Genomic DNA, 14,575 nt, shown 5'->3' on the forward strand with positions numbered 1-14,575 from the left:
AGTACAAATACTTCCCACTAGGCACAGACATCAATTCAACATCAATCCCACATTGGTTCAACTTAAATTGATTGAAATGATATGGAAACATTATAAATTCGACCAGTGTGTGCCCGGTGGGCTCTCTCACTCTCTATCCCTCTCTCTCTCTCTCTCTCTCTCTCTTTTTCTCCCTTCTCTGTTTTATGGGTGGTTTGTCTGTTTCGATGCATTGTCGCTGTTTTCTTCATTTCCCTGAGAAAATTATAATTTCTCTCTTCCTCTGTAATTTGGTCTTTTTTTTATCGCAACTAATTTCCTCCCAAATATAGTCTTTTGTATTCTTATGTGGCCTGTATATTCACTGGCCTCATTTTGAAAGTAATCCACTTTTTCATGGGTTTCAATTCTTTCCTGTAATGGGGTGATGGGCTGGAATCATTTTTTGAAACAATCCTGCTAAAGTAGCCGTATAAACTACCCCTTCCCATCATATACCCAGGCTGAAGATAATATTAACATAGAGGGTGGTGTGAGTCACAGTAGATTGTTCCTTCTATAGTCAGAAGGACATGTCAGTGTCAATACAGAATACTTATTTCTGTGGTCTAAAGGCATGAGTGTCACTTCATTATGCTCTCTCTAAGGACGCAACACTTACAACACAAATGTTCTTTCAACCGTCTAAAGGACACATGCCTTTTGCAGGAGGTTATTTCTATAAGAAGGCCTACTGTACATATCACATTGTCACTGGAGAATGTTCGTTCTTCTGTCATTTAAAGAGCTAGTGTCAGTGCCACATTTTCTTACCACCGTCTCCGTGATCTGAGTGACATGCTCTAGTCTTCCATTTGATGTGTTGCAAATTGAGGTTGGTCGACACCCAGATAGGAATCTGAGCGCAGCAGGAGTGCAGAGGAGGCTGACATCAAACAGGGGTAGCGCCAGGCCCCCCCAACATCACCATCACTCTTGACTGAGTGTTTATTACCCAATGCTATATCACTCCCTGGGAGGAAGATGAGGAGGGGCTTGGGTGGGATTCACAGGCTTTACAGCATGTCCATCCATCCGTACGACCTACCACTTGATCCCAGATCTGATCCCAGAGCAGCCATTCAAAATAACCCTGCTGTGATGAAAGTTCCAACCTGCTACTGCATGGAGCTGTCTCCGGGGGGGGGGGGGGGGTGTAGGCCCCATCTCAAGGAGTGGGAAATTGGTCTTGATGGATGCCTAGTTAGTGTTGTGCGAGTGGTGTGCGAGTGGTGTGAACATATGCCCCAGAGTGTTGAAGGTGATTGTCCGTGTTGAGGTGCGGTGGTGTTTAAGAGCTCTTGTGAACAGGCATTTGGACAAAATTACTGTTCTTAAGATTCCGTTTTTTCCAATTTCACAAAAAGTACTTGGCCAAGATTAGATGAAGATTATCGCTCTTCTTGGTCTCTTTGAGAAAATCAGGACTGCTTGATTGGGATTTGTCTTTCAGGGTGAAGCAGCCATCTTGAGCCGGGGCGGCAGGGTAGCCTAGTGGTTAGAGCAAGGTACAAATCTGTCATTCTGCCCCTGAACAGACAGTTAACCCACTGTTCCTAGGTCATCATTGAAAATAAGAATTTGTTCTCAACTGACTTGTGTAATTAAAATAAAGATAAAAAATATATATACAGTGGGGCAAAAAAGTATTTAGTCAGCCACCAATTGTGCAAGTTCTCCCACTTAAAAAGATGAGAGAGGCCTGTAATTTTCATCATAGGTACACTTCAACTATGACAGACAAAATGAGAAAAAAAATACAGAAAATTACATTGTAGGTTTTTTAATGAATTTATTTGCAAATTTTGGTGGAAAATAAATATTTGGTCAATAACAAAGGTTTCTCAATACTTTGTTATATACCCTTTGTTGGCAATGACAGAGGTCAAACATTTTCTGTAAGTCATCACAAGGTTTTCACACACTGTTGCTGGTATTTTGGCCCATTCCTCCATGCAGATCTCCTCTAGAGCAGTAATGTTTTGGGGCTGTTGCTGGGCAACCTGGACTTTCATCTCCCTCCAAAGATTTTCTATGGGGTTGAGATCTGGAGACTGGCTAGGCCACTCCAGGACCTTGAAATGCTTCTTACGAAGCCACTCCTTCGTTGCCCGGGCGGTGTGTTTGGGATCATTGTCATGCTGAAAGACCCAGCCACGTTTCATCTTCAATTCCCTTGCTGATGGTAGGCTTTGTTACTTTAGTCCCAGGTCTCTGCAGGTCATTCACTAGGTCCCCCCGTGTGATTCTGGGATTTTTGAGGTTGTGGACAGGTGTCTTTTATACTGATAACAAGTTCAAACAGGTGCCATTGATACAGGTAACGAGTGGAGGACAGAGGAGCCTCTTAAAGAAGAAGTTACAGGTGTGTGAGAGCCAGAGATCTTGCTTGTTTGTAGGTGACCAAATACTTATTTTCCACCATAATTTGCAAATGAGTTCATGAAAATCCTACAATCTGATTTTATTCTAATTTTGTCTGTCATAGTTGAAGTGTACCTATGATGAAAATGACAGGCCTCTCATCTTTTTAAGTGGGTAAACTTGCACAATTGGTGGCTGACTAAATACTTTTTTGCCCCACTGTATATATATATTCATTTCACTGCCATTTCAGCTGAAGGTTAGGGTCAGATCACATTTGAGATCCATCCCCTCTTTGCACTGACTATGCAATGCAATATTATATCTGACTATGCACTATGCCCAATGCCACCCAACAACTAAAACCAATATCTGACCATGCTAACGTATGCATCCTCACCAGCGTGCATGCATAATGTTAGCCTGCCTGTTATTGAGAGTCACTTCACCTGCTCATGTCTGTTATTATAATAAGTATTCTTCAAGTTTTGGAGACCACATAGACTTTCACCCATATACAAAATTCAATCTCTCGCAGGAGGGGTCAATGAATTTGGAGAGCATGTTGAGGCTTGAATGACAAACAATCTCTAGTGATGAGCAATATAAGCGCACCGGCATGTTGCCTCCATTTCCCTGTGCTCATATGACCACTCATTACCATGCTGAGCCTTATCAACTGCTCCTTGTAAACACCTCTACACTGTCTGGAGTTTTAGGCATGTTGTTGTTCAAATATTTACGTGGTTCAGAAACTTGTCTGTATATTTTGATACAGGTTATGTTGAGCTTATGATTAGACCTAGAACGTGCATTTTGTAAGCTGAATATGGCCAGTCTTCACCAATTACAAGTGCAACTGGATGTCTGTCATACTGGATAATAGCCATGCTGCATTGCACAGCACACATTCCACGACGGTGTCTTTATTAAATATCCCTTTTATAAGGTGTCAATGGAATCTAATGTGATGTGCCCACCAATCCAAGGATAGTGTGACTCATATACTGTATTCAAATGGCCCATTTAATATCCTGTAAAAGGCAACCGTCTGATTGCATCATGACCCAGTAGACGATATTTACGTGCATGTAATTATTTTGTTATTTGATTGATTTTCTAATAAATATGGCATAACGTCTTATGTGTGCTTGACATTTTGCCATGCCCAATGATTTCTGTACAATCTGCCCTCCTTTCCAATATGTACCAATCTGATGATAGACAGCCTTGTTAAGAACGGTAAATTGTTTACTGTTTCCCCTCCCACCCATTTCCCCTTCACCGAGACAAGATAATGGCGCCAGGGTACATCATTCTCAAGTAGACCGAACATGCACCTTGGCAAAAGTAGCTAGCACTCGGAGGAAGTTGTGCAATACAATCTGTTCCACTGACTAGCCAGTCCTGATGTGGCTGCACTTGGCAAAATGACTGCCAGAGATTCAGGGGAGGATAACAACTTAACAAGGAATTGAGGTTTCAAATCCCTTTCTTCCCTCTGCCTCCATAGTATGAAGTCAGTTCTTCCATGTACTTAAATGCACCATCTCTCTCCCAGACAATGTGAATGCATTATTAGGAAGGCAATTAACTAAAGACTGTATGACAGTAATTCAATTAAGTGCTCTTAGATGGCACTCTTTGGCAGCGGTGTAAATCTCTCAGTATCTGAGATGAATACGGCATGTCAGGGCAGAAGGGAGAAATCAATTAATGCCTACGGGGGAGTAGGTAAAGTCTTGAACCCAGGCCGACTTCCTGTCAAAAAGACAGGGTATAATTTGATGAGGTTTTCTGTGTCAGCTTCCTTATTGGATCTGACATCAATCACAGGGGGACACTGAGCTCCCTTTGAAGAGGGGAAGAAGGAGATAGAAATTGATACGAGGGCTTTGACAGTGACACACGTTATTTTAGGCTTCTTCTGAATCAGTTCTCAAATAAGGGGTTTCTGGCTGCACACTACTCTCAGTGACGCAGGTCGATTCAATGTTTTATTAAATAGTAAACACCACTACAAGAAACTGATGGTATTTATTGGAAAAGCAAGCTGAATGACATGATATTTATGGCCCCCGAACCGTGAATGACACAGTCTCTTCAGTCATGAAGTATTATATTTAAATGTATATATTTCTAGAGATGTGACGATTCACCGATACACATCGGTCCCCCAGTTCAAACGTTTAAGATGCGAGTGCATCAGTCCACGTATCGTTCATGTATTGTATAGGAGCCCATGATACACGTATCAAATCGTCTTGAAAGGTGAACATGACTCCTATTTGGACATGCATTAGCATGACTTTGAAGATGTGCACAGAAACACGTATGACTGTGTGTCACCCACTCCCAGATGAACATTTAAAACGGTCTTTTCGGGTTATCTGAAAAGCAGATGACTTTATTTGGCCTATGACCAAATAAAGTTTGTCTTCAAAACTGATTGGTGGAGATTACTACTGTCTGAAGTGTGGCGGAGTCTGTCTTTGGTGGCTGCCTGTGCTTGTTACTGTTGTAAAGCCTACCTGGACAGGGAGTGTGATTGTGTGATAAACCTTCCACCTTCTTTCTCACCCACTTCCCAGACACAGCAGGGGGGGGGAAGCACGCCTCACACCCATCTTCACCCCACCTCTTAAAATAGCAGCTACCACGTCTTTGTTTGACAAGGCTGATCTCAACCCAGTTATCCCGAGATACCCTGGCATGAGATGGAACAGGCGTCATGCTGCTTTCTATCTCTCCTCTTTTCTACCTCTCCTATTTCCTCTTCTTTTTCTACATTCCTCTGGAAGCACTGCACTGCATTTTCTGACATGTCTTCCTACACTCTTAGAAAAAAAGATGCCATCTAGAACCTCAAATAGCCTTTTCTTCATGGAACCCAAAAGGTTTCAACCTGAAACCAAAAATGGTTCTATTGGGACAGCCGAAGAACACTATTGGAAACCTTTTTTCTAAGAGTGTATGAGCGCAAGGTCACCTGCCTCCAGCCCACTTTACTGAGGCAGTTGCTCGACTAGGCGACGCCATTGTGAGTGCAGCACTAATTTAATTATATCTCTGGTGTTGATATAAATTGATTGGAGAATGAGACTCTATGTCTGTCGCTTGTCTTATGCATTGAGGTTCATTGGCCCTGCCTTCCACCTGCAATTCAATGCCTATTGGAGGCTCTTAATGGCTTTAATTCTATTTGATATGTAGCGAGGGCATATGTTTCTGGCAGGTATCAAGTACATGTTTTATGTGGTGCTGTGGGGGTTAAACTGTGTAGCATTGATCATCCTCTTCACTGTGTATTTCATCTCTCACCCATCCACCCATATCACAGACAGACAGACAGACACACACAAACACGCACACTCTGTATTCACTCCACGGAGATGCAAGGTTGAGTTGAGGCAGCAATTTGAAAGTGTAAAGAAATCTGAGCGTACTTGCTGTTCCTCTCACGTCTGGATTGGAATTGAGAAATGATAGAATTGCTAAACTCTAGTTCCCCTAGTTTACTCTCCAAAGTTTTCCTCAGAATACTGTAGCTTAGGGTCCTTTCAGAATAAAGCTTTGAAAAAAATATGATTTCTTTCCAAATCATGATTGAATTAAACCTTCGACATAGGCAAATAAAATGACTTGGCAAAGTCACGATCAAAGAGGCTAGCAGGTGAAGCCAACAATGAATGTAAACTTAAGCAGGATTTGTTCACGGTAAGTCAAGGCTGGGCCTGCCATACAAAACCAGACATACCTTGTCTTTAACATTTGCCATTGGCAAACATCATGTTAACCTGTATGTGTTTTTTCTATGCAAATTAAATGTATGTGGACAACCCTTCAAATTAATGGATTCGGCTATTTCAGTCACACCCATTGCTGACAGGTCAAGTACACAGCCATGCAATCTCCATAGACACACATTGGCAGTATAATTGCCTTACTGAAGAACTCAGTGACTTTCAATGTGGCACCATCATAACATTTAGTGAAAAGCCTTCCCAGAAGAGTGGAGGCTATTATAGCAGCAAAGAGGAGATGGGGGGGGGCAACTCCATATTAATGCCCATGGTTTTGGAATGAGCAGATGTCCACATACTTTGACCATGTGGTGTATTTTTATTACATAACCGCTAGTGTGATTGATTGATTGATTGACATTTAATTTAATGTAATGTAATGTAATGTTGCCTTGACTTTACCTAACCACTTTTGCTCACACTTCAACTAAATGGGAGGCTGGCCCATTGACACTGCCCTCTGCAACTCCAATTCATCACACAGGTTATTCCATAGGAAGAAAGTACAGGAAGTACCTCCATAGGAAGAAAGTAAGGAAGTACCTCCATAGGAAGAAAGTACAGGCCGCTCTGCCGCTGCACTCCAGAGCAGGGTGATTTGGATTGAAGCTGGGTGTTTTTTATAGCCCATCACTCATACGCCAGGTATCTCTCTGTCGCACTCTCTCTCTATATATAAATATCTCTTTCTCCCCCAGAGTGAAACAATTCATGCTCATTCCTGGCTCTGTGGTCAGGGTGGCTCATCATCTTTATAATATAGAGAAAATTGCTCTTTGGACAGTGGGGCCTACAGCGAATGGGAGCTATTTTCTCCTCCCAAAATCGTGAAATAGCAATTAGATTTCTCTCTCGTTGTCACTCCCAACCTAAATCTATCTGATTGTGCTTTTTGGGCGAGGGCGGATGTGTGCAGTGGATTTGAGGTACAAAGCATGCTGGGAAAACTCTAAGTAAGTGCTTTCCCCCCCTTTCTCGTTCTCTTTCTTTCTTGCTTGCTCTGTTTTCTCTCTCTCTCTCTCTTTATCACACATACACATTCTCTCTCCTTGTTTTCTCCTGAGGTTAGCTATTTTTTTTTGGGGGGGGGGTATGGGGTTGGCTTGACTGAATTCAAAGACTGACAGGGTCGCAAGCTGAGAGAGTGCTTAAGTGAAGCTCTCTCTCTCTCTCTCTCTCTCTCTCTCTCTCTCTCTCTCTCTCTCTCTCTCCTTGAACTCAAATGGGCTGAGCATCTTGAGGATTGTCAATTGTTCATCCAAGACTAATAATGTTTGGATTGCCTTGAAGTCAGCATATGTTGTTTTATCCCTCATGGAGAGGAAGGGGGGGAACTGGCTCTTCTTAGACTGTTTGGTTTAGATCCACTCTCCGACACTCTTGTTTACCTCATTGTGTTTACCTAGTGGTTGGAATGCACTGGTCGGACTGGCTCATGTGTGTAGAGTGACTATTGCTTACCTAGGCTGTTAAAGGAGAGACAAATGAAAGCATTTCCATGTAGCTGCAGTGTTGCAGTGAGCAAATCGATCTGCATTCACATTGACCCTTTTCTTTCTGCACTATGACTCAGCCCCTGGAAGCCTCAAAACCAGAAAACACCTTCACAATGGAGTGGCTGTTAAGAAGCACTGTCCATAACATAGTCACTCATTGCTTTAGCACGGCACTCAAGCTTTTTTAGTAGCAGCCTACTAGGCCCAATGTACATCTAGGTACCTGTAATTTAATATCTAGAGAAGAACCATGTGTCATACTGACAGTGAAAGGAGACACGGGCATGTCGAAGTGTTGCAGCATGTGACAAATCCCTTCGTTGAAGGAATGACAGGTGCATCTTCCACAACAACAACAAAAACAAACAAAAAACAATGGCAGTGACAACATGACAACCTGTCTCCTTTGCTGACTGGAGTGACTGCACACTGCATAATGGTTGGTTAGGGAGGAACGTTTGCAGGTTGCAGCCATTTCTGGATCTTTTGCCTTCCTCTACCCTCACACCTGGGGAACAGAGAGAAGGTTGGCTTCTTGCCTGCTCCTGCCGGGACTTCTGGTCATCAGATGACCATAACCACTGACACCCATCTGCTGCAAACGATGGGGTTGTGGCGAGTTCAGAGACAATCAGAGCCACGAAGTCAAGGGAACCGGGTGTCACTTCTTTGCACCCCCAGTGTCATGACCAAACCTGTTGCCATGAAAATCTGAGCCCCGAAGGTCCATTTTAGAAGACCGTTCAGTTGACTCCATCCTAACGCCTTAGGTGCGGAGAGGATCGACACCGTGTGTGACCGCTGACCACTGACCACCACCGGAGACATCAGTATGAGCAAGACCTGCTGGACTGATAAATGTTGCTCTTTAGCTGCCTCGGACATGTCTCAGATGAGGAACACAGCAACGGGTCCACAGTGGGGCGACCCAACCGTTAAAGGAAACCCCAGGTGATGAATCTTGTGCAAATAGAGGGATGGTTGATTCTAAGCTCTCTTCTAATTTTGTTTGATTTCCATGTTTGAGCCGACCTTGAAACCCCTTGCCCTAGATGTCAGATGTGAATGATTTTTAAAAAGGAAGATGGGGAGACTGTCCTACTGATAAGCCTGAGCAACCGTTCTACTAAGATGTGCGTTTGACCTTTCCAGCTATTAGCAATATCAGAGGGTTGTAAAGCACCAGAGTGCTAGGCTCGAATTCCGGCTGCTGTACTGCGAGATAGGAGAGCTGTGCAGGGTTGATGTTGATAGTGCGAGGGAGCGATTACATGAACTGCAGAAGAAGAAGAAAAACTGTGACACTGTCTCCTGCTTGCCAGACTGGCTGCTCTGGCTGTCAGATGGAGCTGATTTGAGACGGCGCAGGGGAGGCTGTTATTAGAGTGGAAAGATTTCATTTGATGTTGTCTTTATGACACGGCCAAGATGCCAAACCTCAGGGTATGTCAGTGAGTGTGTGAGTGCGTGAGTGAGTGACGATGCACACGTGAGTCCATGTTTACGTGTGTGTGCCTCGTCATGTTTCGATTTTATCCTCTAGTATCATGTCTAACACTGTCTCTGATTAAAGGGGATAACATAACTCACTAGTGTGACTAATTTACAACTCAGTAGATGCCTGTAGGGATGCATGTATTGCTAAACGAATACATATCCAGTCGATAGAGCAGAAAATCCTTCAATATTCATTAATGAATAGGTTTAATCAGGTGTTGCTTTGTTTGTTTATTTAACAGCAATATTAGCATGTTGATTTGTCTGATTAGACAAGCACTACAAATGTTTTAGTTTCCCACTGAGAGAAATGCATTCAAGGTGCAAAGGCTGCAATGCTGTAGTGATCAGTTCAGTTGTCCAGTTCAGGTCCCATGCAGTGTAGCTCAGAGTGCATATTGTCTACTCTGTATGGGTTTGCATGACAGATATAAAACATGCTAATAGATACAGGGATGACTGAGCCTTCCTGAGGTCTGTTTGAAATGTATATTCAAGCCCTGAAGGGCCACAAGAAAAATTATGACGCAACGTTGAGCTGCCAGAGATTTCAACTGAGCGCTTGATCTCACCGGCTTTCTCAATGCAACCATTACCCAAATCCCCTGTAGCAGTCCAAATACCCCCCCCCCCCCAAAAAAAAAAATCCCATATAATCTGTGTGAGAACATGACCTTATTACAAAGCTCTATCCACAACTTTCATGTCATTGTCTCTTGTGAATATGCACAGTCAGCTACCACAGTCAAATCATGTAAATCTTTTGGGATTTTTCATTTAAATTCAACATAAATTGTTTATCATTTATCGCCCACACTGCCCAAGGCCACCGCGTATTGATGAATGAAAAGCAATTTCTGAAACGTCTCCTATAAATTAGTTATTTTTCAACTTCTTGTGTTTTTCTGTCTGTTCTCTAAGACGTAATCGGTTTTCTGTCGTGGTCGAGCTAATTAACTTTATATGTAAATGTATCTGTAAAAGTGACAGTTGGTGTGTGTTTTTCTTTTCCTCATCTGTGTTTTTTTTTCTCTCCCTGTCAATCACAGGCATATTGGCAGGTGGCCCGAGCTGAGCCAATGACAGGCGGAGAGGAGTCTTAACGTCGGGCAGGCTTGAGTCCAGCCAAAGTAAAAGCTGTCAACATGAGTCCAGCCAAAGCTGTCAACATAGAACAGAGTGGAGGCTACCCACATACACATACACGGATGAGAGCCCAGGCCGCCGGCTTGTGGACGACGCCAAGTGGCGGCTTCCCCTCCGCGTCTATAAGGTACGCTGAATAGCATGGCCTCGGTGGGTTTTTCTTTTTCTTTTTACCCTCAAGGACAGAACATGACGTGGCTGTGTTCCGATACCTTTCCTAGAATACTATCTACTTAGAGTTCATGGCCAAAGCATTTCTTCATTCTAAGTGGTAGGCTAGTATGCTAGTGCGGATATTGGAGCACACCTGACTTCTATACAGTCTGCGGGAGATTTTGACCCTGTGCCACACAGCAGCTGCAGACTAACTTACTGTACGAAATGTTGATGAAATAATGACTTGCTCTACCCTGATATCCCCTAGTTGAATGTGTAAACATGATAAACGACTTGCTATTAACTGCTTGTTCCATGATGTGTATGCAATTAAGACTCCATGGTAGTTGATGCTTTAATGCACATTCTGGATGCAGGTTCTCATATTTCACTGTACACACTGCCAGGTAAACACACTCATTAGCTGGATGATGTCATGTGATTTGAGGAGCACGCCATTGACAAGTGGGTGCTTATTTGGATAATACAGGCACCAGAACTAAAACTCCTAAAAAGAGTAAATGGGTCACATCTTAGGTAGTAATAGTGGCTTAATTCCTCTTAAATAGTGATTAAATGTCACTGGAGTATACCGTATGGTCTAGTGCATGAGTACTCAACTCTGACCCTACGAGGTCTGGACCCTGCTGGTTTTCTGTTCTACCGGATAATTAATTGCACATACCTGGTGTCCCGGGTCTAAATCAGTCCCTGATTGGAGTGGAACAATGACAAAAAAAACGGAACTGGTAGAGGAACTTGCTTCGAGGTACAGAGTTGAGTTTGAGGCCTCTAGGGAATAAGACTGATATTGGAATGTTTTATTGGCCTGTGTCTGAGAACCCCCCCCCATATTCCAGTCTCCCTGGGCATGCCAAGGGCAACGTTACTTTAGCTGCTGCCAAGCAGGGTAGGGGAGTGCTGGGCTGGGTAAAGTGATGGTTGGGACAGGAAGGTTGTACATGAGGAGGCTACGTGGCTGCTTCCCTCGAAGGGAGAGTGCCTGGCCTATTCTTAGAGAGGCTCCTTTGACCCACTTCACATTGATTAGAGGCATGTTAGATGGCAGAGATAGAGAGACAGCTTGGAATGTGAACATAAAGTCCCCGGTCATAGAAAGAGACACTGTACTTGAACCCTTTCCAGGGAGTTTTTTTTGCCACTTTTCCCCAAGTGTTAGGGTGTAGGGTAAACAATCTGGAGAGCAAGGACCGAGCACTGGAAGTCAACATGCATTCGTACAGTGGAACTGACAACAGCGTTCATTCATTGGTTTGCCATTCATTTGGCACACCAAAGGTGACACTGTATAAATATGAAAACAATTTAAATGCAATTCATATTTTGTAAATCAGTCCTTGAGGTTTCTCCATCAAGCTACACCATTAGAAAAAAAGGTTTGAAACGGGTTCTTCTGCTGTCCCAATAGGATAATCCTTTTTGGTTCCAGGTTAAACCCTTTTGGTTCCAGGTAGAATCCTTTTGGATTCTATGTAGAACCCTCTGTGTTAATGGTTCTACCTGGAACCAAAAACGGTCCTTCAAAGGGTTCGTAATAGCATTTTTATTCCTAAGAGTGTAATCTTATTCGCCACCACTTCTTACAGTATGTGTTCTGAATATGCCCTAAAGGTAGATGTGAACCAGCAAACTTGTTGTGACTGTCACTGCAGTATTTAGTTATTTTGTGTGTGTGTGTGTGTGTGTGTGTGTGTGTGTGTGTGTGTGTGTGTGTGTGTGTGTGTGTGTGTGTGTGTGTGTGTGTGTGTGTGTGTGTGTGTGTGTGTGTGTGTGTGTGTGTGTGTGTGTGTGTGTGTGTGTGTGTGTGTGTACTGCAGTGTGCGTACTGCAGTGTGTGTGTATACACTGCAGCATTTAGCGTGTGTGTGTGTGTGTGTGTGTGTGTGTGTGTGTGTGTGTGTGTGTGTGTGTGTGTGTGTGTGTGTGTGTGTGTGTGTGTGTGTGTGTGTGTGTGTGTGTGTGTGTGTGTGTGTGTGTGTGTGTGTGTGTGTGTGTGTGTGTGTGTGATACAGCCAGAGCTATTCTCGTGATAAGCTCACCAAAAGGTGTTTACACATAGATCAATTCATGAACTAAACAACTACTGTCATAGTTGAATCTCGAGCTCTGTCCATATAATTTCCTGATTAAGTCATTTTTCCAACAATTGTTTATCGACAGATTATTTCACTTATAATTCACTGCATCACAATTCCAGTGGGTCAGAAGTTTACATACACTAAGTTGACTGTACTTTTAAGCAGCCTGGAAAATTCCAGAAAAGTATGTCATGGCTTTAGAAGCTTCTGATGGGCTAATTGACATAATTTGAGTCAATTGGAGGTGTACATGTGGATGTATTTCAAGGCCTACCTTCAAACTCAGTGCCTCGTTGCTTGAGATCATGGGAAAATCAAAATAAATCACCCAAGACATCAGAAAAATAATTGTAGACCTCCACAAGTCTGGTCATTGTTTAGAGCAATTTCCAAAAGCCTGAAGGTACCACGTTTATCTGGACAAACAATAGTATGCAAGTATAAACACCATGGGACCACGCAGCCATCATACCGCTCAGGAAGGAGACACGTTCTGTCTCCGAGAGATGTACATTGTTGCGAAAAGTGCAAATCAATCCCAGAACAACAGCAAAGGACCTTGTGAAAATGCTTGAGGAAACAGGTATAAATGTATCTATATCCCCAGTAAAAAGAGTCCTATATCGACATAATCTGAAAGGCCGCTCAGCAAGAAAAAAGCCACTGCTCCAAAACCACTATACAAAAAGCCAGACTACAGTTTGCAACTGCACATGGGGACAAAGATGATACTTTTTGGAGAAATGACCTCTGGTCTAATGAAAAAAAAATAGAACTGTTTGGCGATAATGACCATCATTATGTTTGGAGGAAAAAGGGGGAGGCTTGCAAGCCGAAGAACACCATCCCAACCATGAAGCACGGGGGTAGCAGCATCATGTTGTGGGGTGCTTTACTGCAGGAGGGACTGATGCACTTCACAAAATAGATGGCATCATGAGGATGGAAAATTATGTGGATATATTGAAGCAACATCTCAAGACATCTGTCAGGAAGCTAAAGCTTGGACGCAAATGGGCCAACCAAATGGACAATGACCCTTAGCATACTTCCAAAGTTGGACAACAAAGTCAAGGTATTGGAGTGGCCATTACAAAGCCTTGACCTCAATCCTGTAGATTTTCTTGGGCAGAACTGAAAAAGTGTGTGCGAGCAAGGAGGCCTACAAACCTGACTCAGTTACACCAGCTCTGTCAGGAGGAATGGGCCAAACTTCACCCAACGTATTGTGGGAAGCTTGTGAAAGGCCACCCGGAACGTTTGACCCAAGTTAAACAATTTAAAGGCAATGTTACCAAATACTAATTTAGTGTATGTAAATTTATGACCCAATCGGAATGTGTTGAAAGAAATAAAAGCTGAAATAAATAATTCTCTCTACTCTTATTCTGACATTTCACATTCTTAAAATAAAGTGGTGATCCTAACTGACCTAAGACAGGGAATTTGTACTCGGATTATATGTCAGGAATTGTGAAAAACTGAGATTAAATGTATTTGGCTGAGGTGAATGTAAACTAACTTCCAACTTCAACTGTATATGAACAGACTTTTACCAAGGCCTTTTACATGAATTTCAATGGAGAAATCGAAAATACAATCTCTGGATTCGTTTTGATTAATGCATTCATTCTCTAATGGGCGCTGCATCCTAAATGTTAGGGGCTCAGAGAAATCTAAAAAGGGTTAATAGCCGTGAAATGTGGGAGCAGCAGGGTGGAATGATCATATTAAGGAGTTACTTTGTCTAAGGGCAAAGTAAATAGCTAGTAATTGCTGACTCCACTGTGATAAAACAAAGAGGCAGAAAAACAACAAGTGCATGGACATTGTTTAATCTATACACTTATAGGCAAATCCAGGCTAGATGAAAGAACACAGAAAGTGGTATTTGTATGTGTTTCTGTATAATATGACCATCTATATTCAATATCTGGCTCTTCCCCTGAAGCAATGATGACACCGGGCAAGAGCCTTGGGACAGTAACTGAAATGT

The 14,575-nt window shown here is 42.8% G+C and overlaps 1 protein-coding gene across 1 annotated transcript in view; it reads left to right on the plus strand.

Moving 5' to 3' along the window:
• The window catches only part of LOC124005860 (leucine-rich repeat and fibronectin type III domain-containing protein 1-like protein), a 170,106-nt gene that overhangs the window by 79,490 nt on the left and 76,041 nt on the right, over window positions 1-14,575 (plus strand). The window contains exon 2 of the mRNA XM_046315486.1: window positions 10,228-10,451. Coding sequence (XP_046171442.1) covers window positions 10,324-10,451 — 128 coding nt within the window. The 5' untranslated portion in view covers window positions 10,228-10,323. The remainder of the gene's footprint in view (window positions 1-10,227; window positions 10,452-14,575) is intronic.

The sequence above is a fragment of the Oncorhynchus gorbuscha genome, linkage group LG19 (assembly GCF_021184085.1).
Source record: "Oncorhynchus gorbuscha isolate QuinsamMale2020 ecotype Even-year linkage group LG19, OgorEven_v1.0, whole genome shotgun sequence".
In the NCBI taxonomy this organism is placed as follows: Eukaryota; Metazoa; Chordata; class Actinopteri; order Salmoniformes; family Salmonidae; genus Oncorhynchus; species Oncorhynchus gorbuscha.